At 37.7% G+C, this 26,810-nt stretch overlaps 1 protein-coding gene across 1 annotated transcript in view; it reads right to left on the bottom strand.

Annotated features, from left to right (window-relative positions):
* Positions 1-908: 908 nt before the first annotated feature.
* The window catches only part of CDC42 (cell division cycle 42), a 54,792-nt gene continuing 28,890 nt past the window's right edge, over positions 909-26,810 (bottom strand). The window contains exons 2-6 of the mRNA XM_010829996.1: positions 21,697-21,851; positions 19,158-19,230; positions 7,421-7,530; positions 7,091-7,288; positions 909-2,430 (exon numbers count right to left, since the gene is read on the bottom strand). Of these exons, the coding sequence (XP_010828298.1) occupies positions 2,341-2,430; positions 7,091-7,288; positions 7,421-7,530; positions 19,158-19,230; positions 21,697-21,801 (576 nt within the window). The 5' untranslated portion in view covers positions 21,802-21,851 and the 3' untranslated portion in view covers positions 909-2,340. The remainder of the gene's footprint in view (positions 2,431-7,090; positions 7,289-7,420; positions 7,531-19,157; positions 19,231-21,696; positions 21,852-26,810) is intronic.

Below are 26,810 nucleotides of genomic sequence, written 5' to 3'. Positions count from 1 at the left end.
TGAGAATCAGGATGGACCCGTATGCCACTATACCAAGAACAAGGGATACGGAGTTTCTGCTCCCCAGTCTCATAACATGATCCATGTGTCTTTCCCAGGTACGGCCAACACGGAAGAAGTAAGACACATTGGTTAAAACAGTAAAGCCTAGATTTGCTTCTTCCTAACCTCTTCCCAACCAGCCCAGCTAAGTTCTAGCACAGAACAGAATCAAGTCAAACATGACTCCACATAGAAAACTATGAAAATGAGGCTACACACTGCATCAGCCTTATTAACTGAATTAACAGCCCTTAGTTTCTAAGATTCTCAGACAGATCAGTACAATGCTCTTAAAAATAAATGAATCATTCTTGGCACCTACAGAAAATGTGCCCTATATTCAGATAGAAGGCACAGAATCTATAATTTGATAGAAGCAGTTTGTGGTTAACACCTTCAGAGCAGTGGTTCTCAAACTTGGCTGCGTAATGGAAGTACCTGGAAAGCTTCTAAATAATCCCCTGCTCAAGCTGCACTCTACAAAGCAGCAAAGTTTGAAAACCACTGATACAGAAAACTTGGGAGAAAAAATGGCTGCTTTCCCACTAATCCATGGATTGGAGGTACGCTGTCATTTCAACAACATGAGCAGTGAGCTGCCAGAGCACTTCTCTATGGAACCCACTTGATATTAAAGAAAAGGAGTTTGTAGGCTACCTGTCAAACTTAGGGGAGAAGACAGAAACCTGAATATGACGAGAGGAAAAAATAACTCAACCTGAATTCCAAAAAACAAAGTACATTAAATCTTTATGTTCTAAATTTTTATCCTGAAATCTGTTAGAAATTGATGTCAATGAGAGTCAAGTTCCCACTCCTAAATGTCTAAAGATTAAGAGGCGGAGGGAAAATAACAACCCCCAGGCTGACTTGTGAAGGGTTTTTTTGTTTGTTTAATACATCTGAAAAGAATGCATATACAAAGAATTGAGACATGAGAAAGCATTGGTTCAACACTAATGAAATCTACAAGAATTAGGATTTGGGGAAGGTGGGGAAGATAACCTAACATTTTTAAAACTTGAAAACTGCAACCAAAATAAGCTGATAAGATCCTTATTAACACTTACGAAGAGTCTTCATAAGACTCTCCCTAGGATTTTTACTGAACTAGAGAGCCTCACCTGGCTGCTCTAGGGTTCCTTGTATGCAAAACAGAAACAAGGGGATTCCCCTGACTGGTCCCCATGTTGTTAAAGGTGCTCCCCACCCCCACCCCACCCTCAGCTTCTTAATGAAGCAGGTCTCCATCCTCAGACTTGGAAGAGGATGTGAATCATCCCACAGGCATCTGTCTTCTAGCACCACCCCTTGGATTTCCTCTATATACCAGGTCTTCAGCTGTGTTCTAGGAACACCATATCATACACTATTAAGCTGCATGTCTATCCTAAGCATATTAAGACAATGACTGACAGGGGAAAAAAAATTTTTTTTAATTATGTACTCAATCCATTTGGTGTATTTCAAAAGGTGCAATACTTTTCTTCATTTATCAGTGAAAGAAGTTAGAAATTAACTTCAAAAAAAAAAATCAGCAAATGGCAAACAAATTTCCTTGAGAGTCACAGTCACATATATAGTGCATCCTAGAAAAGAGGAGGGGCAAGACAGGTTCCACCCACTTTCATGAGTTTCATCAAATACTGGACCTACTCAAGGGTGGAGAGAAAAGGCAACTTTCAAAAAGGAGTATATTATTAAATGAGGCGTTTACTATACTCCTTCCTAAGAGCACCAGGTGGGGAACATGTTCTCTAAACTACATCTAGGAAGTGGAACATGGAATCAATCCGTCCTCCTCCCCTAAGGGCTGTCCAATGGTTAATGGATTTTAAAAAAAAAAGACTAAATATAAACAAATCCCACACACACTCCCCCGCCCAAACGAAAAAAAAAAAAAGAAAGGAAAAAAAAAACACTAGATATCCCAGATTACTCGCCAGAGTGGAACCCGGGAACAGCTTCAACAGCCCAAATTAGTCTGTTACAGAGTCATCACAAGCATGCCTTGCTTTTAAACAAACAAAAATAATAATAGTTTTTTTGAAACGACAAAACAAAAACTAGTACTGATCACTTTTCTGACAATACACAATTACTCAAAATTAACTAGTATTGAGGGGGGAAGGGGGCCATACCTATGGGCCTCGTCTCACACAAGTGCATGTGGGAAGGTGCAGGGCATTTGTCATTATTGCAAAAACGAATTTTAATTTTTAATCTTTAGTTTGATTTAAACATTGCTTTTAGTATGATGCCGACACCAGCTGTGCAGAAAGGGCTCTGGAGAGACGTTCATAGCAGCACACACCTGCGGCTCTTCTTCGGTTCTGGAGGCTCCAGGGCAGCCAATATTGCTTCATCAAATACATTCTTTAGGCCTTTCTGAAAAGGGGTAGAAAGAAAAAAATTTGCAGTCTGATATTCAGTATAATAAAATTGAAGATCAAATTTAAAACATTCAAAACCCCCAAGAGTTGGCAAAGAACGAGTCACTGAAAAACCCTGAATCTACACACAATTATCTCACTTCACCAAGTTCTGTCCAGGCAGGGCACTGGAAGGATCCAGCAATTCAGGAGTAGAGGAGCAGATATTCATGAGTGAGACAGTGGTTCTTTGAGAAAGCTTTCTGCAGACCAATGTATGTCACAAGAAGCAAACAAGCACACGTGTCATTTGCTCATTCAATATGAGTTTTGTACAATGTGCTGCTGAAACATTTTCCATAAAAACAACTAAGCAGCTCTGCATTCAAATGAAACAGCTGAATATGGAACAGGGGTGAGAGGTCGGGCACTGGGCAGAGGCATCCTTATCACATGGAAGGCGCAGGCAAAGATGGAGACAGCGATTACAGTGGCTGCATCAAAGGTATTCACTCTGAACTCCCTTTTTCCCACCAATTAAGAGCCAGGGGGGTTCAAGGAAGCAGAAATGTGGGTACCTTATACATATGAGAAACTAGAGCCAGTCAGTGCAACAGGAATAAAAAGCTTCATCAGGCATTTATACAAACAATTGTATATTTTTAATTTCAAAATTTGAAGGTAACCACAATTGTATGTTTCCCCTCACAACAATAAAATCAGAAGCAGGAAAATATAAAGGTGGCAGCTTTACATCTCAACATTAACAAACCTTCAGTCAACTGTTAAAATGGATGCTATTCTTAAAAGAGTGTAACAAATGATCTCATAAAGCAGTAGCAGGTACATCAGTATCTTTCCCACCCAGACTGACAAACTCTCCACTACAGCACAGACAGCCACAGCAACTGCAACACAAAGTTTCACTGCACAAAGGAAAACCAGGAAAGAACCCTCCCTTCCCCAGTACACTCCACCAGCAGGTCACCCTCTCCCCATCAATTTTGTCATGCAATTACAATTAACAATGGGTCACAAGCGTAAAACGATGTTTGTGTTATTTTCTCCATCAAGAACTAAGATCTAGAAGTGTTAAAAACTCTTAATTTTCTCCAAGAGGACATTCTTAATGCCAGACCAAGTTCCCTTTTGCAATAGTAATCCAAACCAAAAAGCTCTCAGCATCAGGCAACTCAAGCAGCAGAAAGTTAAACAAGTCCAACTTGACTACTGATCACAAAAAATATTCTATAAGATATTGCATTCTTGATCAAAAACTAATACAGAGGTTGCTCTAAGGTAGTGAGTAAAAAGACGCAGAGGCTTTCAAACAGGATGGTTTTATTCCTTTGTTTTTAAACGATCTTTCTACAGTAGTGGGACAGGAAGCAGCAGCAAAGAGGGGAAGGAGAAAACAGTTTAGAATATACAGCACTTCCTTTTGGGTTGAGTTTCCGGAGGCTCGAGGGCAGCTAGGATAGCCTCATCAAACACATTCTTCAGACCTCTCTACAAGACAGAGGGGAGGAGAGAGAATAGCAGCCAGGTTAGAGGATTAGAAAGACTAGCAGATACAACAGCAGTCCGGATTAAATGGGTTGAATTCACAGAAGCAATGCACCTTTAGAAAAGTAACTGCCAGAAAGCTGGATCTTAAGTCCATTATCAAGAGAGTAAATAACTGAACAAACGTCTTACCTCAAAAAAGGTTAACTGAGCAAGAAAACAATTTTTGTGACAATGCCATGTTGATTTCTAGAACAATCACACTTTGAAATCTAACATTACAACATATTAATGAAAACAGTGCCAGAGGAATAAAATGGATATATAAACACAAGATACATGCATTAAATAATTAGGATTAGTACTTGTAAAATACCCAAGTACATCTAATGACAAGAATGGCACACACAGTTTGGAACTAAACCTATTACAATTTCAGGCTTCTGTGAATTCATCCCCTGAATAACTGAAGGACACAAATAGCAGACTAACAAGCATGCTACATGTTTCTAGATTCAATGACGTATCTAGATAGGATTAATCAGGATTTCAGATTAAACAAGTTTTCCAGAACAACAGGTTCAGGCATTTAGAAAAAGTGTTAATTGTTCAGCAGTACCAACTGGGAGAAGTTGAAAGAAAAGACTCTAGAAACAGCATACACTTCAGTTATTCAGTAATGTGTTAGAGCAAGTAACCACCACCCAATAGGAAAACAAAGAATGGGGTCCTAGAATGAGTTTTAGCAAGCAGATCAATGCTTTTAATGTCCGCATGGGGTATCAGAGCATAAAGCATGGAGTGAAAACAAAGAATATTCTCAGCTCTATAAGGAGTAAGATGCAGAAACACACTTACACCTCAGCCAGAACTCCAGCGTGACAGTATGACTCAGCAGTACTGGTACCAGGTCTATAGACTCAACCTAAACTCAACCTAAATCTGAAGCCACAGATTTACCACCCAAACAAGTTTCACATGTCCTTTAGGTCAGTTGGATCCCAAGTAAACATGCCCCCCAAAGCCCCAGAGCACAGCTCCGGTAGCAAATGTGCGAGCCCCAGACGCCCCCGTGGGCCCCACTTTGCTCACCGCCCCCACCTACTATCTTAGAGGACTGGCACCACATATTCCATTAGGTACAAAATAAATGAGAAATAACAATAAGCGCTTGAAAAGAAACAAAGGTTAAAAAAAGTTTTCTTCCTTCTGTGTCTTTCACAAACTAGAAACGCTAAACAAGTCAAAGGTTCCTCTGAAATTCTTTCTACATATCTAGGAGCAAATTCTGGTTGTCAAACATAAAAGAAAGGAGGGAAGCTATGAAGGAGAAATAAATTTTATAAGGGGAAAAAAGAGGACAACAATTAGAAACTAGGGCATCCCTTAATACGAAGCAAATATGTTCCCGCTTATTAACAAAGATCAACTAATCCCCTACAAGACAAACCTAATCTTTGCTTTAATCACACTATCTGATTATATAAAGAGTTCAGTTTTAGAGGAATGAACAAATTCTGGAGTCCTAAAAACTTCGGCTTCCAAACTGTACCAGGGACCCCATTTTCTGTCTTCTTTTGATTTCTCCAAACTTCAAAATCTGATAAGAAAAATATATTTGCTAAGACTTTCAAATTTCTGTTCTCTGAAAAGGGACTTCCTGAATAAATCTGTTCATAACAGAGAACATCTTATATGGAAGCATCCAGTTCTCTAAAATGAGCATCTCTAGTGACCTAAAAGTGGGTCCACACGGCTTACTTGCCTCCATTTCCCCCACAGGCAACCCATATTCAGAGAATGTGGATATGCAACAGTTATCTGACTCAAATGTTCCATACACATCCTTCTTCAGTACACACACACATTTTTCTGGGGATGCTAGCAAAACACAGAACCATTAGGCATTTTTTAAAATCTCAGCCAGCTGTACAATTAAGCATTTTTTAAAATCTCTGCTGTACATGTAAGAAAATATAAAATCATCTCAACTTTTAAATATCTACAATATCAATACAACAGAACTGAACTGCCAAGAAAAACTGGGCTTGGAAGAATAAAATTAGGCCTTGAAGCTATCCTGTGAAATATCCAGCTTCCAACAAAAATTTTGTCTTTACATATCCAGCCCAGGGCTGAATTGGAGATTACTAAATTATGTCTACACCCTACATACTAAATACCTAGTACATGTATAATATGTAACTATATATGCCATTTACCTTAGTATATACATTTAATCAAGAATCTGACTTTTTTAATTAAAAAAAAAAACCTATCTGAAAAAGCAGTGTGAAAAATATAAGTGAATTTCACTTAACTGCAAGAAATCTCTCCCCTTCAGTCCTGCCTTATTTTAATTAGGCACGTATGTTCACTGTTCAAACGTCAAAAAAAAAGAATAAAAAAGTTCTGGGCTAATTATTTCCATAATCCTTCCTTCCTTCCAACCCCCAACAGAACAATTCTCAAACGGGAGAATAGGTTGGCGATACCATGAAGGTAAAGAAGGTGAAATCACACAAGTCAGTTGTAACTCTCACCCAAAATACTCTTAACACTGCTTGCTATCCTCAGAATCTGAATTTTCCCATCAAACTATGAAGAGAGTTCCAATTAAATCATTCATAAAGAAAAGTGAACAGTGTAAGGAAGGAATGCCTCCCAAAATCTAGGAATAGAGACACTATATATAAAGGCAAACTTGAGAAATGGCCAAGGCAGCTTTCTCTGAAAGTCTCAATGATTACGACCAATTCCCAATTTCAGATGAATTACCCCAGGAGACTATAGCATCAGCTGTCAGTACTGATAAAAGATGAGATTTACTTAGATGAAACTTTAAGTTGGGGGCAGGGGGAAGAGGGGAATCATTCACATACTCTTATAAATATGTGCTAATCTGGACCTTACCATTAATTATAAAAAAAAATAAACACAATCCCTGACCACTACAAATGATACATAAAACAGGGAGCTCGCCAACACAAGCACTTTATTTAGAGATGAATAATTTTCTTCATAAAAACGGAGACCTCTAACAAGACTTCTAACAGTCTTCCTGGGCAGCTTTCTTGAGCGCTACAGACCACTGTAGAAACAACCCGTGTCCTAAATGCTACTCAAACCGTTCCACTGTTAATAGACATGGGGCTCCGCACAGTCCTCACCTGTGTGAGTGCAGAGCACTCCACATACTTGACAGCCTTCAGGTCACGGGCCAGTTTTTCAGCAGTCTCTGGAGTGATAGGCTTCTGCTTATTCTTAGCAAGCTTCTCAATAGTAGAGGGGTCATCTCTGAGATCAATTTGGGTCCCAACAAGCAAGAAAGGAGTCTTTGGACAGTGGTGAGTTATCTCAGGCACCCACTAGAGAAAAGATATTTTAAAAAAAGAAAAAAGTACACCTGCATTAATCTACAAGCCTCCAAAGCTATTTACAAGTTAACAGAAGTTCTACGATAACCTTTTTTTCAGGGACAGAATATCTGACTAACTTACCTTTTCTTTCACATTTTCGAATGAGGATGGAGAGACCACTGAAAAGCAGACTAGAAATACATCTGTTTGTGGATAACTCAGCGGTCGTAATCTGTCATAATCCTCTTGCCCTAAGGGGAAGAAAATCAGAGAAATCAACAAGTGAATCTTGGTGCCTAATAGCATTAAAATCACAAGCAGTCAACAAATTAAGCATGTAGTTAACAGCACACTTACTAATGAGAACGTAACTTATCTAATAAAATGCATGGCTTTGTAATAGAATATTTGAGCAATACTCTCAACTCAGCTAATTCTAGTTAAGAGGTACAAACTATCTGTGATAAAATAAGTAAGTCACAGGAATGTAGTGCTCAGTACAGGGAATATTGTCAGTAACATTTTAGTAACTTTGCATGATGTGTATAAAAATATCAAATTACTACGTTGTACACCTAAAACTAATATAATATTGTGAGTCAACTATACATCAATAAAGAAAAAAAATGGAAAAACTGTTTTCACTGCTTTAGAACAGCAATGAATTTGTTATGTATTATTTCCCTTGTTATCAATTTACAGTTTTCAACAAACTGCTGCCAAAAATGATTAAAAATAAGATCTACTCAGATCTAAGAAACAATGACAGTGAAACTGTGTAAGGCAGGGGTCCCCAACCTCCAAGCCATGAGCCAGAACCTCCTGTCAGATCAGCAGCAGCATTAGATTAGAAATGAAGTGCACAATAAATGTAAGGCACTTGAATTATCCTGAAACCACCCCCCTACCCCCAATCCATGGAAAAATCTTCCCTGGTGCCAAAAAGGCTAGGGACTGCTGACCTAAGCAAACAAAAACCTCAGTAAAACCCAGCTGACAAAATCCACCGTTCATGACTACCAAATCAGGCTCACATGTTTAGTTAATGGGTACGTGTAAGACACCAGTACTTGAAGCTGAAAACACATAGAAAAAAAAGAACTCAACAAGAATCTGCGATGCTAAATTAATATGGAGGAAACTCTGGTGAAAAGGAGAATATTTATATGGTCTTAAAGATTATTTACAAATCACAAGGGGGAAAAAACATAACCACACTGTGAAGAAATGACATCACCTTAACTGAGTGATCAAGATTACCATCACCAGTGAGTGGCAGATGAATGTCATATGCCTAATCACTAAGGTAATATTCCAACCAAAATAGCATAATTTGTATCTAATCATGAGAAAAGAGACCAAAACCAAAATGACGGGAGGAGGGTGAGGATTCCTGGGTCTGTAGTATATTATAATGTCATGAAACACCAAAAAAAGGGGTTGGGGGCAGAAGAACTGATCCAAATTACAAGAAACTAAAGAGACATAACAATTAAATGCAATACATGGTCCTGTACTAAAAGCAGAAAAAAACTGGACTTGGATCAATTGACAAACTGGAATATAGATGTTAGAGTACAGTATCAATGCTAAATTTCCTGAAGTTGATTACTATTATACAAAAATATCTCTATCCTTAGGAAATTCACTTATTCAAGGCTGTGTGTGTTAGTCGCTCAGTTGTGTCCAACTCTTTGAGACCCCATGGACTGTAGCCCACCAAGCTCTTCTGTCCATGGAGTTCTCCAGGCAAGAATACTGGAGAGGTCGTGATTCCTTTCTCCAGGGTATCTTCCCCACCCAGGGACTGATTCTGGGTCTCCTGCATTGCAGGCAGATTCTTTACCATCTGAGTCACCAGGAAAGCCCTAATTCGAGGATAATGATGACTTACTCTCAAACAGTTCAGGGGGGAAAAAAGTATGTACAAATATGTTGAAAGAGGTAAAAAGCAGATAAAACATTAACAACTGGTAAATTTTGTTAAGGATATATGTGGGTTGCTGGCACTATTTCTGCAACTGTTCTTTAAGCTTGAAATTATTTCCAGATAAAAAGTGATCTTAAAATACCCATACACATTTCCAAAACTGTGAAGGAAAGGGAAGAGTCACAGAGGAAGGATTTAATAATCCAATTTCAAAACTGAACTACAACAATCCTATGTATTAACAAGAACAGTTCACAAACAAAAAACAAAAGGGAATCCCTGGCGGTCCAGGTTGGGTCTCCACACTTTCACTGTGGAGGGCAAGGGTTCAATCCCAGTGGAGGGGAGACTAGGATCCCACATATCATGCAGCCACAAAACAAACAAACCAAAAAAAGAATAGGAAAGTACTTAATGACACTAAACTGGATGCTAAAAATGGTTAAAATGGTAAATTCTATGTTATATGCATTTTACCACAATAAAAAATATTTTAGGGGAAAAAAAGGAAAAGTTAAATATTTTGTTGTTGTTGTTCAGTTGCTCAGTCGTGTCCTGCCACCTGGGAACCCTAAATATTTTCTATGCCAGTGAAATTTTTTTTTTTTTTTTTGCCACCAATGAGAAAGAATATAAGAATTTAGGGTAGCTATCAAAACATGGTAATAAGCCTGGCATGCTGCAGTCTATGGGTTCACAAAGTCGGACATGACTGAGAGACTGAACTGAACTGAAATAATACATAAGTAGACAATAAATGTATTGTCAGGAGAATACAGCAAGCAAGTGAATAAGGTTTAAGAAGTCAAAATAAAGATTACAAAACAATTACAAAACAATAAAATCACTTTCAGTACCTCTAGCAATTACTGACATTTAGAATCAAAGAAAGTCAAAGGTATGCACTAAAGTGTTTAACCTAATACTTAAATACTATAGCAAGCTACTATGTAACTTAAATACTTACTAGAGCAATATGCTAGGATTAGAATCAAAACAATTCAAAGGTATGCACTAAGGTGTGTAACTATATAATACAATTGTAGACACAGAAGGGATTAAAAAGGCAAGAATGGGGGGAAAAAATATCAGCCAAACTCTTTAATTCTCTCAATCTTAACTGCCTGAGCTCTACACTAGCTGGAGCTCTGAGGCATCACAACCAAAGCTCCAAAAGAACAATAAAACAAAAACTAAATTTAGAAAATAAGAGGATGATACAGTTAACCAAACTGTATAAAAAGTACAGATGTTCACACACCTTTTCTTAGCCCTAGTCCCTATTCAAATGGAATATATTTCATGAAAATTAAGGCTGACACAGACTAGAAAAGGCTACATTTTTAGTCATCCAGCCCCTGCATCAAAAAGAGACTCCAAAGCACCACCGGGAGCATCTAAATAAATGCCCAATGTTTTACATGCAACCAACCTTCAATTCAGATGGACTGGACACAGAAAACAAGTAACAGTCACTGTTTTTTAACACAAGACCCAAAGAGGTATTGGTCTGTCCATTTACTTGTAATAACAAGCCCTCAAAGCTATAAATCTTTCTTTTCCTTTGCTAAGGAGAAAAAAAATTCAAAAGTAAAATTGTTCAATAAACAAAATGTAGGCTACCTTACATCTACATTTGCTTCAAGTGCTACATTTAAGGAAAAAGAGTGAGTATGATCCCTTAGATGAGCAAGTCTCTTCAATATCCAAGCATAATTTATCCAGCTAAAATCTATTTTCTGAGTTTGTCACAAACAGCCATTATTCACTCAAGATAGAGGTAGCAGTATCATTTAACATCCTTTAAGGTACACAACATAATCAAAATTTCCCTCTACTGTATAAGACAGGTTTTGACTACAAGTCTTAAAATTATATTTAGCAGCACACCAGCTTACCACTTAATTTTTAACACTTGACAAAAAGCTAGGGTACACCTCATGGGTTGCTGGTTTTGTTCCTTGCTCACAATCTCATATTCAAAATTTGAATTCAAGTGGAATTAAGTCAGCTTGAACTGAGGACTCTGGTCCACATGAAAAATCTGAAATGTTCTCATGGTATGAAAAATAAGAATATGGCTAAAAAACAATTTTCAGAGAATTCCAGGAAGACATTACAAATAAAGACAAACATTTCAGAGAATATACAACTACAAATTAAAACTTAAACATTTTTTCTACACACAATTTCTCAAAATTCAACAGCATTTAGTGATCCCTGCTCGATCTATGCTGTGGAGCGTGTGTGTGTGTGTGTGTGTGTGTGTAGTGTGCAGTCACTCAATCATGTCCGACTCTCTGCAACCCTATGGACTGGAGCCCACTAGGCTCCTCTGAGCAGGCTGCCATTTCCTCCTCTAGGGGATCTTCCCAACCCAGGGATCAAATCCACATCTCCTGCATTACATTCTTTACCACTGTGCCCCACCTGGGAAGCCTGTTACGGAGATTACTCCTAAATAATTTCATAACTTTTACATCATGAGATAAAACAAATCCAAAAATAAATGGGGACACTGGAACCTGAGATTCCTACCAGCTTATATATAACATTGCATGCTAATGCAGAACTTACTGAAGACTCAAAGAAAGATTCTACAGTAACACCAGAGACCAAAGTGGCTATAAATATCTCTGTGGACACTATTGCCATTCCTGACAAAGTAATTGATCGATAACTACAGAAGACAGCCAGATACTAGAAAACACCTCAATGAAAGTTTTTTTTTAATTGGAATATAATTGCTTCATAATGTTGTGTTAGCTTCTGCTGTACAACAACATGAATCAAGAACACCAACAGCTAAACCAGGTCAAAGTACATCACTATGGCTTGTTCTGAATATTATTCTTTTGCTAAGAAAGAGAATAATATTAGCTGTGCACCAAACACATTCCAGTCATTGTGCTGGGTTTTTTTTAATAGTAAAGTGAGTCATGTAGGGATGTGAGAGTTAAACCATAAAGAAGGCTGAGTGCAGAAGAACTGATGCTTTTGAATTGTGGTGCTAGAGAAGACTCTTATGTCCCTTGGACTACAAGGAGATCAAACCAGTCAATCCTAAAGGAAAACAACCCTGAATATTCATTGGAAGTACTAATGTTGAAGCTGAAGCTCCAATACTTTGGCCACCTGATATGAAGAACCAATTCATTGGAAAAGACCCTGATGCTGAGAAAGACTGAACGCAGGAGGAGAAAGGGGCAACAGAGGCTGAGATGGCTGAACCACCAAATTTGGGCATAAATTTGAGCAACTTCCAGGAGACAGTGAAGTTACAGGAAGCCTGGCGAGCTGCAGTCCACAGGGTCACAAAGAGTCGTACAGGACTTAGTGATAAACAACAATGAACCATAAATGCACAGCTCCTCAGTTTTTACACATGTATTCATTAAACTATCACTGAATCTTCACACCACCTCTGAGGAAAATATTTTAAACATTTTACACACCAAGGTAATTAAGCTCCACATAGTTAAGTAACTTCCCAACTATCTAGCTAACTGGTCTATCTAGCATCAAAGTCCAATCTTTCTCTTGTTTATTGCTATGGTAGTGCCTGAAATGACTAATTACAATTATTAGAATTCAAAAATGAAGCTATCTTCTGAAAATTGAGAATGCATAAATAAAGAATACATAAATAAAACAAATGAGAATGGAGGGAAACAAATTTAATGTGAACATAAGTGAACTGAACTGTCTTCCAAATAACATAGCCACACGGGGGCGGGGGGGACAAAATCCAAGGAATTTTGTATGCTATTAGACCAAAGGAAAAAGGTACTGCAAACCAATCTTGAACTCTTATTACATATTTGCTTTTCACAGTGGTATGGTATAAAATTCTGAAATTGTTTTATGTGTGCTGCAGAAGTGAAAATGAAAACATTTTACTCATCTTTTGGGGACTTAGCATCTACCTACAGAAGACATGGAGATGAAAATATGGAATTGGTGAAGGCAAAGACAACAGCTTGAATTGGACTGAATTTGGAGTTATCAACAAAAACTCACTATCCAAATTAAACATGCTAATATTTCCCTCCCTAGCTGGAAGAATGATATTCAAGACAAGTCACTGTGGTTCAGGACAAGTCATTGTGGTGCAAAACAAGTTGCTACCATGTTATAGCTGTTCTGCTTTCTTATCTATGTCCAGAGCTCTATAACAATAAGTACATCTAGGACTTAGATTCCCATTTTGCAACATTGTAGGAAAAATTGATTCAGGCAAAAATTAACAGTGATTATTAAATCTAGTTCAGTTCAGTCACTCAGTCGTGTCCGACTCTTTGCGACCCCATGAATCGCAGCACGCCAGGCCTCCCTGTCCATCACCAACTCCCAGAGTTCACCCAGACTCACGTCCATCGAGTCGGTGATGCCATCCAGCCATCTCATCCTCTGTCGTCCCCTTCTCCTCCTGCCCCCAATCCCTCCCAGCATCAGTCTTTTCCAATGAGTCAAGTCTTCGCATGAGGTGGCCAAAGTACTGGAGTTTCAGCTTTAGCATCATACCTTCCAAAGAAATCCCAGGGCTGATCTCCTTTAGAATGGACTGGTTGGACCTCCTTGCAGTCCAAGGGACTCTCAAGAGTCTTCTCCAACACCACAGTTCAAAAGCATCAATTCTTTGGCGCTCAGCCTTCGTCATAGTCCAACTCTCACATTCATACATGATCACTGGAAAAACCATAGCCTTGACTAGACGAACCTTTGTTGGCAAAGTAATGTCTCTGCTTTTGAATAAGCTATCTAGGTTGGTCATAACTGTCCTTCCAAGGAGTAAGCGTCTTTTAATTTCATGGCTGCAGTCACCATCTGCAGTGATTTTGGAGCCCAAAAAAATAAAGTCTGACACTGTTTCCACTGTTTCCCCATCTATTTTCCATGAAGTGATGGGACCAGATGCCATGATCTTAGTTTTCTCAATGTTGAGCTTTACGCCAACTTTTTCACTCTCCTCTTTCACTTTCATCAAGAGGCTTTTTACTTCCTCTTCACTTTCTGCCATAAGGGTGGTGTCATCTGCATATCTGAGGTTATTGAGATTTCTCCCGGCAATCTTGATTCCAGCTTGTGCTTATTCCAGCCCAGCGTTTCTCATTTTGTATTCTGTCATATAAGTTAAATAAGCAGGGTGACAATATACAGCCTTGACGTACTCCTTTTCCTATTTGGAACAAGTCTGTTGTTCCATGTCCAGTTCTAACTGTTGCCTCCTGACCTGCATACAGGTTTCTCAAGAGGCAGGTCAGGTGGTCTTGTATTCCCATCTCTTTCAGAATTTTCCACAGTTTATTGTGATCCACACAGTCAAAGGCTTTGGCATAGTCAATAAAGCAGAAATAGATGGAGTGCTAAAGACAAGAGAATGTTTATACCATTTTAAAGTATCTCCTCACAAACTGACAATTATAAAAGGAAATATTCTAAATATATAGTAGGAAAACTGGACAACACCATAATCCAGTGATCAAAATTACTTTTACCAAATGGTGATACCCTGAGATGGACATACTTACCAACCTGGTTTACTAACCAAATACACATATCTTGAATCTACTCATGAGGAAATGGACAAACTCAAACTGAGAAACATTCCATAAAATAAATGGCCAGTTTTCTTAAAAAAAAAAAAAAAAATGGCGATGGTATTAAAGACTGAGACTCTATACTAAAAGATATTAACCAAAGAGAGTGACAACTACATGCAATGTGTGACCCTAGGTCAGAACTTGTAGAAGAAAAATTGCTATAAGGAACAATATTAAGACAACTGACAAAATCAGAAAGTTGACAACAGGTCAAAGTTTAAAATATTATACACACACACAATGCTAAATTTCCTAAATTTGGTAAGTGCACTGTAAGAGAATACCCTTGCTCTTCAGAATTGCATACTGAAACATCAGAAACAAAAGGGCATAAGGTATGCAACCTACTCTACTAATGGCTTAGAAATAAAAGCAATATGCACACAGAGCTGGAGAATGTCCCAAAAGGTTAATAACTGGTGAATCTGGTCAGGAGTTCTTTGTACTAGTAACTTATCTATAAACCTGAAGTTAAATCAGGATAGAAAGTGATAAAAGACAATGTGCATCCAAATACTAAAGTGTTTCTATAGGAAACATAAAACTACAAATGGACTCCTATGTTAACAGAAGATGTTACACTGTGGTGTGAGCTGCCATACAACAGACTACTGAGTAACCAAGAAGACTGTGACACACAAACACAACCCTGAAAGAGATCATCACACTTCTCTACAAAGAGATAAAGGCAGGTACAGAGAAAGGGGTAGAGGGGAGAGCACCCTTCTCTTTTCCCTATGTATAAATACAATGAAGGTACAGGAAGAGCTCTGTTTTGAACATGCACTAAGATGTGATTGTCTCCATATATAGATGGTTTTTCATATTCTCCTTTTGCTTATCTATATTCTGTTTTTCCTGTAATGAGGAAAAACCTGTATCTCTAAATAAAGAATAACATTTTAAATTCTGACATAGAAAAGAATTGGTGGTGGAATTGGAATTATTTAATATGGAAAACAGACTATGATAAAATACGTTAAGTGAAAAAAGCTAAAATAGAACTATAAACACAAGAGTAAAAAGCATAAAAAAAAAAAAAAAGAAAGAACAAAATAACTGGAAACTCATTAAACAAGAATTTGGTGTTGTGACCACCGAAGCAGAAATAAAGCTATGAGACAGAGGAAGAGCCCTATCTCTGGTCTTAAACAGTATTATTTTAAAACAGCTGTAAGAGATGTAGCCAAAGATAGGAATAGTATAAGAAGAATTCAAAACAACTATATTCAATACCTTGTAATACTTAAAATGGAAAAGAATCTGAAAAAGGAAATACATATATATATATATATGAAAATAACTGAATCACTCTGTAGTACACCTGACACTTAACATGCTGCTGCTGCTGCTGCTGCTAAGTCACTTCAGTCGTGTCCGACTCTGTGCGACCCCATAGACAGGAGCCCACCAGGCTCCCCCGTCCCTGGGATCCTCCAGGCAAGAATACTGGAGTGGGTTGCCATTTCCTTCTCCAATGCATGAAAGTGAAAAGTGAAAGTGAAGTCACTCAGTCGTGTCCGACTCTTAGCAACCCCATGGACTGCAGCCTACCAGGCTCCTCCGTCCATGGGATTTTCCAGGCAAGAGTACTGGAGTGGGGTGCAATGACTAACAATAATAATTAAAAATTAATTATACTTCAATTCTAAAAAGTCTAAAAAAAAAGAATAAATGAATTAAAGAATTCAAAACAAAATAACATAGTCGACAGGTTAAAAGTAACCAAACAAATAAACGAAATCAGAGGCTATCTGGGCATGGAGGAAAGCTTTAGCAGAAAGAACACTGAGTTAATGAGTGACTCCAACCAGGATTCTGAGATTAAGGCCTCTGGAGAAGGATACAGAGTCTCCTCTTAAGTGTATCAAAGACAGGAGACTCAGTCTGGATGCCAAATATCCCAGGTCTCCAGCACCTGTCAAAAAATATCTTAGGCTTACAGTGACCTTAACCAGTTGAGGTGAAGACTCTGCAACTTGCCCAATACAGTAAAATAATTTCCTTAATAAATGTCTTTCAACCCGTATAAAGATTCAGAATCTAATATAGAAATGAAATAAATCAAACATTATTATTGTTAATTTTCAATTACATTTGGGAATAACCTATTCTTACTTAACACTCAGTGTCTATAATATTTAAAATAATCACCACGTTAAAGAACATGATAGATTAGTTTTCTGGTTCCAATTTAAAATGTGTTACAGCGTAAGTGATCTTGAGTTTTCGTTGAAAATGTTAAGAACTTTATGAAAGTTGTAAATAATACTGTTTAAAAGATAAATTAAAACAAATACAGAAAATCATAAGTTATCAGGTTTATTCAAGTTATATACATAAACACTTGGGAATGTTTCACTTGTCATGTCAAGCAAACTGAATCACTTAAAATAAAAGCTGAGTATTTTAAGTTTATACATGCAATCTAAAGTGCTAGAAGAAACTTAACAGTTGTAAATGAGGCTGACTAGGATTAAAGTCTGACCAACCCAAGTTAAATAAACCAATATTAATCAAAGGACCCTGGGCAACTGTGAGAATGATTTGTTAAAATAGATGTTTTAATAAAAAGAAGTAATAAGTTGTGCAACTATTAATAAATGTAAAGGCTTACTCACTTCCAAGCTGTGACCATACAAAGACATATATATATAAATGTTCACAGCACCATTATCCATCATAGCTTAAAAACGGAACCCAAACCATCAACTTGTTATTGGTGGATAAATGGATAAAACAAACTGTTATATTTATAAACTGAATACAAAAGAAACAAACTATTGATAAACATAACAGATGAATCTCCAAAAAATTATGCTACGTGAAAGAAGTAAAACACAAAAGGCTACGGATCATATGGTTCCAATGATATGAAATTCTAGAAAAGAGAAACCACACTGACAGAAGGCAGATCTGCAGTTGCCTGGGGCCAGGTCAAAGGAAGGGACTGCCTGTAAAGGCACAGGAAACCCTAGAATGACACATCTTCATTATTGTGGCAGTTACACAACTAGATGGGCTTCCCAGGTGGCTCAGCAGTGAAGAGTCTGCCTCCCAATGCAGGAGTCGTGGGCAGGTTCAATCCTTGGGTCAGGAAAATCCTCTGGAGAAGGAAATGGCAACCCACTTCAGTATTCTTGCCTGGAAAAATCTCACGGGCAGAGGAGGCTGGCAGGCCACAGTGCATAGGGTTGCAAGAGAGTCGGGCAAGACTGAGCAAAAACACCACCACCACAACTATAGTCAGCAAAAATAACCAAACTGAACACTTAAAATGAGTGAATTCTATTGTACTATACCTCAAAAAAGATTTTTTAAAAATGATTAAGACATAAAGGTTTATAAAAAATAAGTTTTGAAATTTGAAAATGAAGTTTAAAATTAATTTTCAACCTCAGATAGCCATAAATTATCTTTTCTCTGTATACAGATTGCCTCCGAAAGCACACAAAAACAAAAAAATCCTTCACCAACCATGAGATGTAGGTCATTATCTTACTCTGTCCATCTTCCAAGTTTCCTCTAATATACCATTACTCTTCGAATTTTTAATTCATAAAAATTTTCAAGGTCTAACACACCATTAGAAAGTCTCTAAACTTAACTGTTTACTACTGTCTCTCCATTTCACCCTCCCAATTAAATCTAGACAGTTCCTGAAAGTGGGCAGTATGATATACTCTGTAAGAGCAATATGTCATCTAGCAGGCAGTGAGAGGATAACTCATAAAAAGCCAAGAGGCTAGAATTCCTACATACCAAAACAAATTTCTGAATGTTTCTTTCGCCTAACTGAACTGATAACAGAAATAATATAAGTCAGAGATTTAGATGTGCAGTTACTGTTAAAATAAGGAAAAAACACTGAGAAACTGTAAATAAAGAAGAAATTTATTCCTTAAATTTGAAAAGCTGACTGCAAATATCAATATTGTGAGCTAGACACCGGTTTGCCCCCCAAAATTTTTCAAATGTAATATAAAACAAGCTATAATATGATAATATAGAAGCTACCTATATATATAATATACAGACACATATACTAAAGACTAAGTAAGTCTTCAAATATGAGAGTGATAGCAGAGCCCGTCTAATGGACTCTGCTCTCATCCCACTTGGCCTCCTTCCACACCATCCAGTCAGGGTACTCCAGACACCTATTTGCCATTCCAGGTCTGGGACTGCTTCTTGGACAAGCATTGACCACCATAATATTCAATCCTGCTATCAACAAAAGGAAATGGTTTGCTAATACTCTAGTTTCCCAAAATGTCCGAAAAAAGACAACCACCAAGTGTTACAGTTACAGACAAAAACATTATAAAAGACATCAATTTTTCACCTGCAGTATCAAAAAGTCCAAGAGTATATGGCTCCCCACCAATCATAACTGTGACAGCATAGTTGTCAAAAACCTAAAACAGAAAAATATGACATTGTTAGTGTGCAAGGGGATGGTCAAAACAGGACAGGACAACTCAAGCTAAAACAAAGTTTCCTTCCCAAGACTCAATCCTCTCTCAGTCCATGTTTCTTCTATGACCAATCGTGCCAACTAAGCCCTTGCATGACCTAACATTTCTTCAAAAAAAAAGTGACAGAAGATGCATTCTGGTATGTCTGCTCTACCCCAACTGCCCAGATAAAAAGCCACAAAAGGGTTAGCGGTATGACAGGAGTGGAGTCCCCTGGCTATACGAAATGATACAATTCAAGTTTGAAACTTTCCAGACAGTAATTTAAAGTTTACCTAAATTTTCAATCTAATTTCTAAGAAATTATTCTTCACAGGCCATTTCCTTTTAATATAGAATTAAAATCTCCTAGATCCATGATAATCTTTTTCCTTTCAGGGTTCAAGACAAGAGCAGCCTTGTTGCAAATATGCCCAGTTAGAGAAAAATATAGGTCCCCTCAAGTTACTCAAGGAAGTGTCCAAAAAGGCTGGCAGGTCTTTTGTTGGGACTTCACGAATAAAACTCACATTACTGGGTACACACCACATGACCTGAGATACCTTCTCTGAACTGAGTATACTTAAGGATTGTATACAGGTGTGTGTGTGTGTGTGTGTATACACTTAAGGAAACTGAATAGGGTATACCTCTTGTAAATAGACTGCAAAACCCATAACAAACAAACTCAGTATATACAAATATATATATATAGGCTGTACTAAGTAATTTGTAAAAATGAGAGGTAACTAAATGAAAGTTCCAACAAATGAAAAATGAAAAAATGAATGAAATGAAAAAAGACCCAACACTAATTCATGGACTCCTCTGAATTATTAATAATTTACGATTGAAAAGCAAGGCTTTCCAGCCAAGAGAAGGATGGTACATTTTAATATCAGCTCTGCTTAACACCAATTCTCTGATTCACGTTTTAGCGGACTGGATTGTTGGGAGCTTGTTTAAATGTTAAAAAAAAAAAAAGAATAGACTGGAAAAAAGGGCTTGGGAGAGGTAGCAGTTAAAAGGAAACTCAGTTCTTGACAACAAGAACAAGGAAGTAAAAAGAATATGGTTAAGCTCTCATTTAGGTTAAGTCATACCTAATCCTTTTCCAGAGATCTACACACAAACACATACATAAAACACCCACAAGCTCTCCTTAAACACTTAGACTCAGAAATCACGTTTGTATGAAAATAACTTTAAATGGAAACTGGAACACAAACATTCTGATAGCCTTCACTCAAGATCCACAAAATTGATCTATCTCTAAAGGTCCCTAAGAGTCCCTTTCAGCCTCAGAACTTCTTTTACTTCGAGATATCTCCACATGGGCCAACTCAAAAATATTCATGTTTATAAATATGATTTCTCCCCCTTCAAGAAACCCTAGTTTTTCCTCCTATAACCTGGGCCTACTTCAATCACTATCTGCCCTGGGACATTACAGACTGCCAATTACAATCAAATATAATTACCAAACCTTTAACCTGTCACCACCCTCTTAAAAATACTCTCATCTCCGAAGATTAATCTGAAGTAATCGTACATTTTCTTCCTTTTCACTTCCAAACAATACTAATCCCATATTAATCATACATAGGTGCTCTATAACCTCTAAAATAGCTCACTGAACAGAGGTGGTTGCTGCCAGGCCAAACCAACACTAGCTCCTCTCTCATCACAGAATGGACATCTATCTTTAACATAATTATACAACTAGATTGGTCAACCAACCTGGGATAAAACTGGATCCCCAAACATATTCACAATGAGTGTTACTCTAAATAACTCACTCTCTCCAACTTCATGATCTTTGTTATCCCCATTTTCCTTCTACTCTTCTAAGGAGCTGATAAAAAGCATTATGTGCGAGAGAACCTCCATAGGCTTCTGTTGATGTTCTCATAAGAAAAACAGGTCTTCTCTACCTCTAAAAGCCAATCTAGAGCACCATTACTGCAAGGACAACAGCTCCATAAGCTTTCCTTCTATTCCCTAAGGAGAATACATAGACACATACTACTTTCCCTGAAGTCACAAGCCCCCCCCCCCAAAATCATCCCGAAGAACTCCAAGCACTGATTAATCATTGGCCAAGATATCAAAAAAAAAAAAGTCACCTCATTCCAAGATGTAGTGCATACTTCTCCAAACTGAGACCACCACTCTTTAGAAGCTTGTCTACTGGAGTTTTGCCTCCCAGCACTTCTTGCAAACCCTTCTGTCACCCCTTCTGACTTTCCACTGATTTTTCAGCTGTTTAATTTTAAAGTGTACATAATTTACCCATGAGAAGTCAAGATCTTTAAAAACAGGAAACAAAGGCAGACAACAGAAAAATTTCAGTACACACAGAGAAAGTTTTCAAAAGGATATCAAATTATAATACATTTCACTAACAGATGGAAGCCTTATACTTACAGTTGGTACATACTCAGATGGAAATTTGTTTGTTGTGTAGGATATCAGGAGACATGTTTTACCAACGGCACCATCACCCACAACAACGCACTTAATTGTCTGCATCACTGAAACAGTTTTGTATCCACTTTAAATATTTCAAATTTGATGATGACCTACAAAAAGATTAAAAATACTTCTCTCAATTATTTGTACTTACATATATACTGTTTTACTTCAATTAGCAACAGACTCACACATTCAGAGCAATAACAGAATCAGCACCTCAACTACCAGCGTTAGGAGAACCAAAGAAGAGAAACAGTGATTTTGCAAATAGGAGTCAATTTTCTTAAGTTTCTGATCCTTGGTTGTTTTGACTTAAGTGTTTTTCTTAAAAAAACAAAAAGAATATAAACAGCAGCACAGTTCTTTTTATAATGAAAGAGAAGATGCTATTTCAGAATGAATCCCACTTAATATGTCAAGTGTTATTTTGTGCAACATTTCCTTCAGTTGTATGTGCCCCCACATGCGTCAATACACATATATGTGTACTAGACTGCAAAAAAAAGGCCATTGCTTCAAAGAATGGTCCCTTTACCCCATCTAAGATGGTTACTCAGGCATAACCAATAAGCAGCAGAGCACCATCACCTGCCCCACATGATAGATAGGCATGAAGAACTGGACAAAGATCAGGGTGATCCCTAGTCTCAGTGGCTGTTTCAGCACCAAGCTGTCAAGCTACTAATTCAATATTTATGGCATAAAGAGATCAAAATCTAGACTTTTAAAATGATCACTCTAAAGCATTCTAACTTATAAACAGATAGAATTACTATAGCTTCTTTTACTATAGTCCTCCATTCTAAGACACTATTAATTACAAATACACCAAGATTTATTAATTTTATCAATTCTGAGATGCTTGTTTTTAAACTTAAGCATTTCTAAAATCAGAACATATCTTTACCAAAGGTTCCTTACACTTGTTACCAGCCATTTTACCCCAACATGTTGACATCTATGAAACTGGGATATATGACATCTTAGTGAAAATCTTAAGTTTTTCTGAAAGAATAAAGAACAGCACTACCTATATATCTATTTTTAAGATTAAATTCTTTTTCTTATAAATCTGAAGGGATTACAATTTCTTGTTAGCTAGAGATGCCACCTTATTAACATAAAAATGTCAACAGAATTAGATGCCAGGCCTATATGCTCCTATAGTAACCTCCACAACTCTTAAGCATGACTTTCAGTTCAGTTCAGTCGCTCAGTCGTGTCCGACTCTCTGTGACCCTATGAATCGCAGCACGCCAGGCCTCCCTGTCCATCACCAACTCCCTGAGTTCACTCAGACTCACGTCCATCGAGTCAGTGATGCCATCCAGCCATCTCATCCTCTGTCGTCCCCTTCTCCTCCTGCCCCCAATCCCTCCCAGCATCAGAGTCTTTTCCAATGAGTCAAGTCTTCGAATGAAGTGGCCAAAGTACTGGAGTTTCAGCTTTAGCATCATTCCTTCCAAAGAAATACCAGGGCTGACCTCCTTCAGAATGGATCTCCTTGCAGTCCAAGGGACTCTCAAGAGTCTTCTCCAACACCACAGTTCAAAAGCATCAATTCTTCAGCGCTCAGCCTTCTTCACAGTCCAACTCTCACATCCATACATGACCACAGGAAAAACCGTAGCCTTGACTAGACGGACCTTTGTTGGCAAAGTAATGTCTCTGCTTTTGAATATGCTATCTAGGTTGGTCATAACTGTCCTTCCAAGGAGTAAGCATCTTTTAATTTCATGGTTGAAGTCACCATCTGCAGTGATTTTGGAGCCCAGAAAAATAAAGTCTGACACTGTTTCCACTGTTTCCCCATCTATTTTCCATGAAGTGATGGGACCAGATGCCATGATCTTCGTTTTCTCAATGTTGAGCTTTAAGCCAACTTCTTCACTCTCCTCTTTCACTTTCATCAAGAGGCTTTTAGTTCCTCTTCACTTTCTGCCTGTTAGTATCTCTGTATATATATGAGGAATGGGTAACATACAGGAAATATACCTTCTTCCTTTCTTCACCAAAATCATCTTGACTGCACTTCTCTGTATTTAACCTCCTTTTTTATCTTTCTCTTTTCCCTGTAATGCACTAAAGAACAATGCACTAGCATACTCATACTAGGTTAAGGATCTTGACTCCTAAACTAAATCAAATTATTTATCGAAATAATCACACTACACCAAGTACTAAATTAATTCTAGAGAATTATTCTAGAAGAATGTCTTCTACTGATTAATAAAAGCAAGAAGAGAAAACAGGAATAGCTGTCTTCTCATGGTTCCTCAATCCGCCTCTGAAAAACAGGATGTGCTGTGCTTAGTTGCTCAGTCGTGTCTGACTCTTTTGCAACCCCATGGACTGTAGCCCACCAAGCTCCTCTGTCCATGGGGATTCTCCAGGCAAGAACACTGGAGTGAGTTGCCATGCTCTCCTCCAGGGGATCTTCCCAACCCAGGGATCACACTGGGGTCTACCTGCATGGCAAGCAGATTCTTTACCAGCTGAGCTACCAGGGACTGCTAAAACACAAGGTCTTCTGTAAAATTTATTTCCAATTCAGAGTGAAGGAAAAAAAGGTAAGCAGAGACTTCTGATCATCCTACAGAATTATCTTCCTAAAAATAAATTTCAAGTTCAGTTCTTGCATCTTCCATGTCTCATGACCATTATGGGTAATTTCATTTTACATAGAGTTTAATCATAAACACGGGCCAGAAAGTAAGGTTTGAGCAAGGTGGCAGAGACTGCTAGCAACTGCTCTTCTCTTCTCTAGTAAAAGAATTTTACTGGCGCACATGGCTCCTAGTAAAGACAACATTTCCTAAATTCTTGTGCAGTTAGATGTGACAAAGTTCAAGCAAATGGGGATGGAAGCAAAGCATGTAATTTTCAAGACCAGCCTTAAAAACAAGGGAAATAGTTTCTCTGTCCCACCTGGCCTGTAGGCTAGAATACATCATAACAGATGTGAAAGCAGTCACAGTGAACCAGAAGACAGAAATTATAGCTAAGGATAAGTAACACCATAGGAGAGGCCAGCCCTGCATTACCTTCCAGGACTTTACCTTCCAGGACTTTTACAGGAGAAAGAAACTTTGCCTTCATTAAGTCCCTAGTATTTTGGACTTCTCAGTTACAGCAGCAGAACTGAAATCTTAAACTCCATATTTCACAGACCCTAAGACAACAATTTTTAAAATACATCCTAAATTAGAGATGTTAAGTGTAGACAATATAGTCTTACAATTACTAAAGTAGTAATATTTGGATTTATCAAGTAACTTTATAGTAAACTTGACCACTTTTGAACTTTGTCTTAAAAACAGCTAAGATAAATACTATTGTTAATATAAATGTTACTGTTAAATTTTAACTGTGGTTAAAACTGTCATCCTTAAATATGATGATCCTTATCTTCAGTCTACCTATGGTATTCACTTTTAAGACTTATAACTCATACAACCTAGCAAATACAAAATCATCAGGCCATTTCTAAACTTGAAACTTCTCGTAAAGGAAGAGCTAACATTTCTTAAAATTTTCACTAAAATTCTCTAGAAATAAAGAAAAAGTTTAAAACAAAAAGTTTCCATGACTAAAGACACAAATACCACTGCCACATTGCTAAGTCACAAACTATCACAAGCTATGACGGAGAAGGTTAAAGCTGGCCTACAACATTCCAAAGAAAAAAGAAGCTATCATTAATAAATGTATTAAAAGAGAAACATTTAAATCTAATTCAAGATGAATTCCTCTTTTTTTATTATAGGTATATTAGGAAATTTATCAAAATGAACTGTCTTCAGGACAGACATTTCACAAATAACAGATTTAGGATACTGGTTCTTATATACTGCATGCATGCTAAGTCATTTCAGTTGTGTCTGACTCTTTACAACCCTATGGACTTTAGCCCACCAGGCTCCTCTGTCCATGGGATTCTCCAGGCAAGGAATACTGGAGAGGGTTGCCACTTCCTACTGCAGGGGATCTTCCCAACCCAGGGATCAAACCGGTGTCTCTTATGTCTCCTGCACTGACAGGCAGCTTCTTTACCACAAGCACCATCTGGGAAGCCTTCTTTGTATGGTGAAAACCTAAATTTTGGTACCGCTGTCTCTGATACCATTAAGTGTAAGAAAATGCTAAAAATGCCCACCAGGAAACGTAAGTGTTGAGCAAAACATACAACACAAGTTGTATTAGAGTAAGTCTACAGTGTAAGTTTAGAAACAAGGTAACAACATTTCAAATTGGCTAATTAGGCTTATCCTCTGAATATAATTTTTAAAAATACCTCTGCATTGTTAAGAACAAAATCACTATCTGAGAAAGATCTTTAAGCTTTTCCACTAAAAGATAATGGAGACTGGAATTCATGTGAGAGAAATGGGATCACAAATAGTTTGGCCAGATCACTAAACATTACTGCTTTGAGAACTTGTAGAAGTCCAGATCTTTTTTGAGCAGGAAAAACAGCCCCCAAACCAATCAGGCCCTTCTTTCGTGTCCTGCTTAGTAAGCTAGAAAGAATTTCCAAGCTACATAAACTTAATACATAGAATGACAATAATTTTCCTAACTCTGAAATCAGAAAAACCTTCGGTTTTAATCTCTGCTCAGCACTTACTAGTGACCTGGGCAAATTTCTTAAATCTCTTTTTGCCTCAATTTTCACATTTAAAAACAGAACTAATTATAATTTAAACCAACACCTTGCAAAGTTATAAAGATTAAGTAATATTAAAGAACCTGGCTCCTAGCACATACTCAATATATACGAATTCCTATACCAAGTATGCCAGTTAAATCAATCCCATCACACCTGTTTTCATCCAAAGGCGCAAAACTAGCACTGCACTTTCTTCTCTTTTTAGTAGACTGTTCAATTCAGTTCAGTTGCTCAGTCGTGTCCGACTCTTTGCGACCCCATGAATCGCAGCACGCCAGGCCTCCCTGTCCATCACCAACTCCCTGAGTTCACTCAGACTCATGTCCATTGAGTCAGTAATGCCATCCAGCCATCTCATCCTCTGTCGTCCCTTCTCCTCCTGCCCTCAATCCCTGTC

The sequence above is a fragment of the Bison bison genome, unplaced genomic scaffold (genome assembly GCF_000754665.1).
Source record: "Bison bison bison isolate TAMUID 2011002044 unplaced genomic scaffold, Bison_UMD1.0 scf7180017864516, whole genome shotgun sequence".
NCBI classification, from domain to species: Eukaryota; Metazoa; Chordata; class Mammalia; order Artiodactyla; family Bovidae; genus Bison; species Bison bison.
The sequence above is the reverse complement of the archived record's forward strand: the minus strand, read 5'-3'. Positions and strand labels throughout refer to the sequence as shown.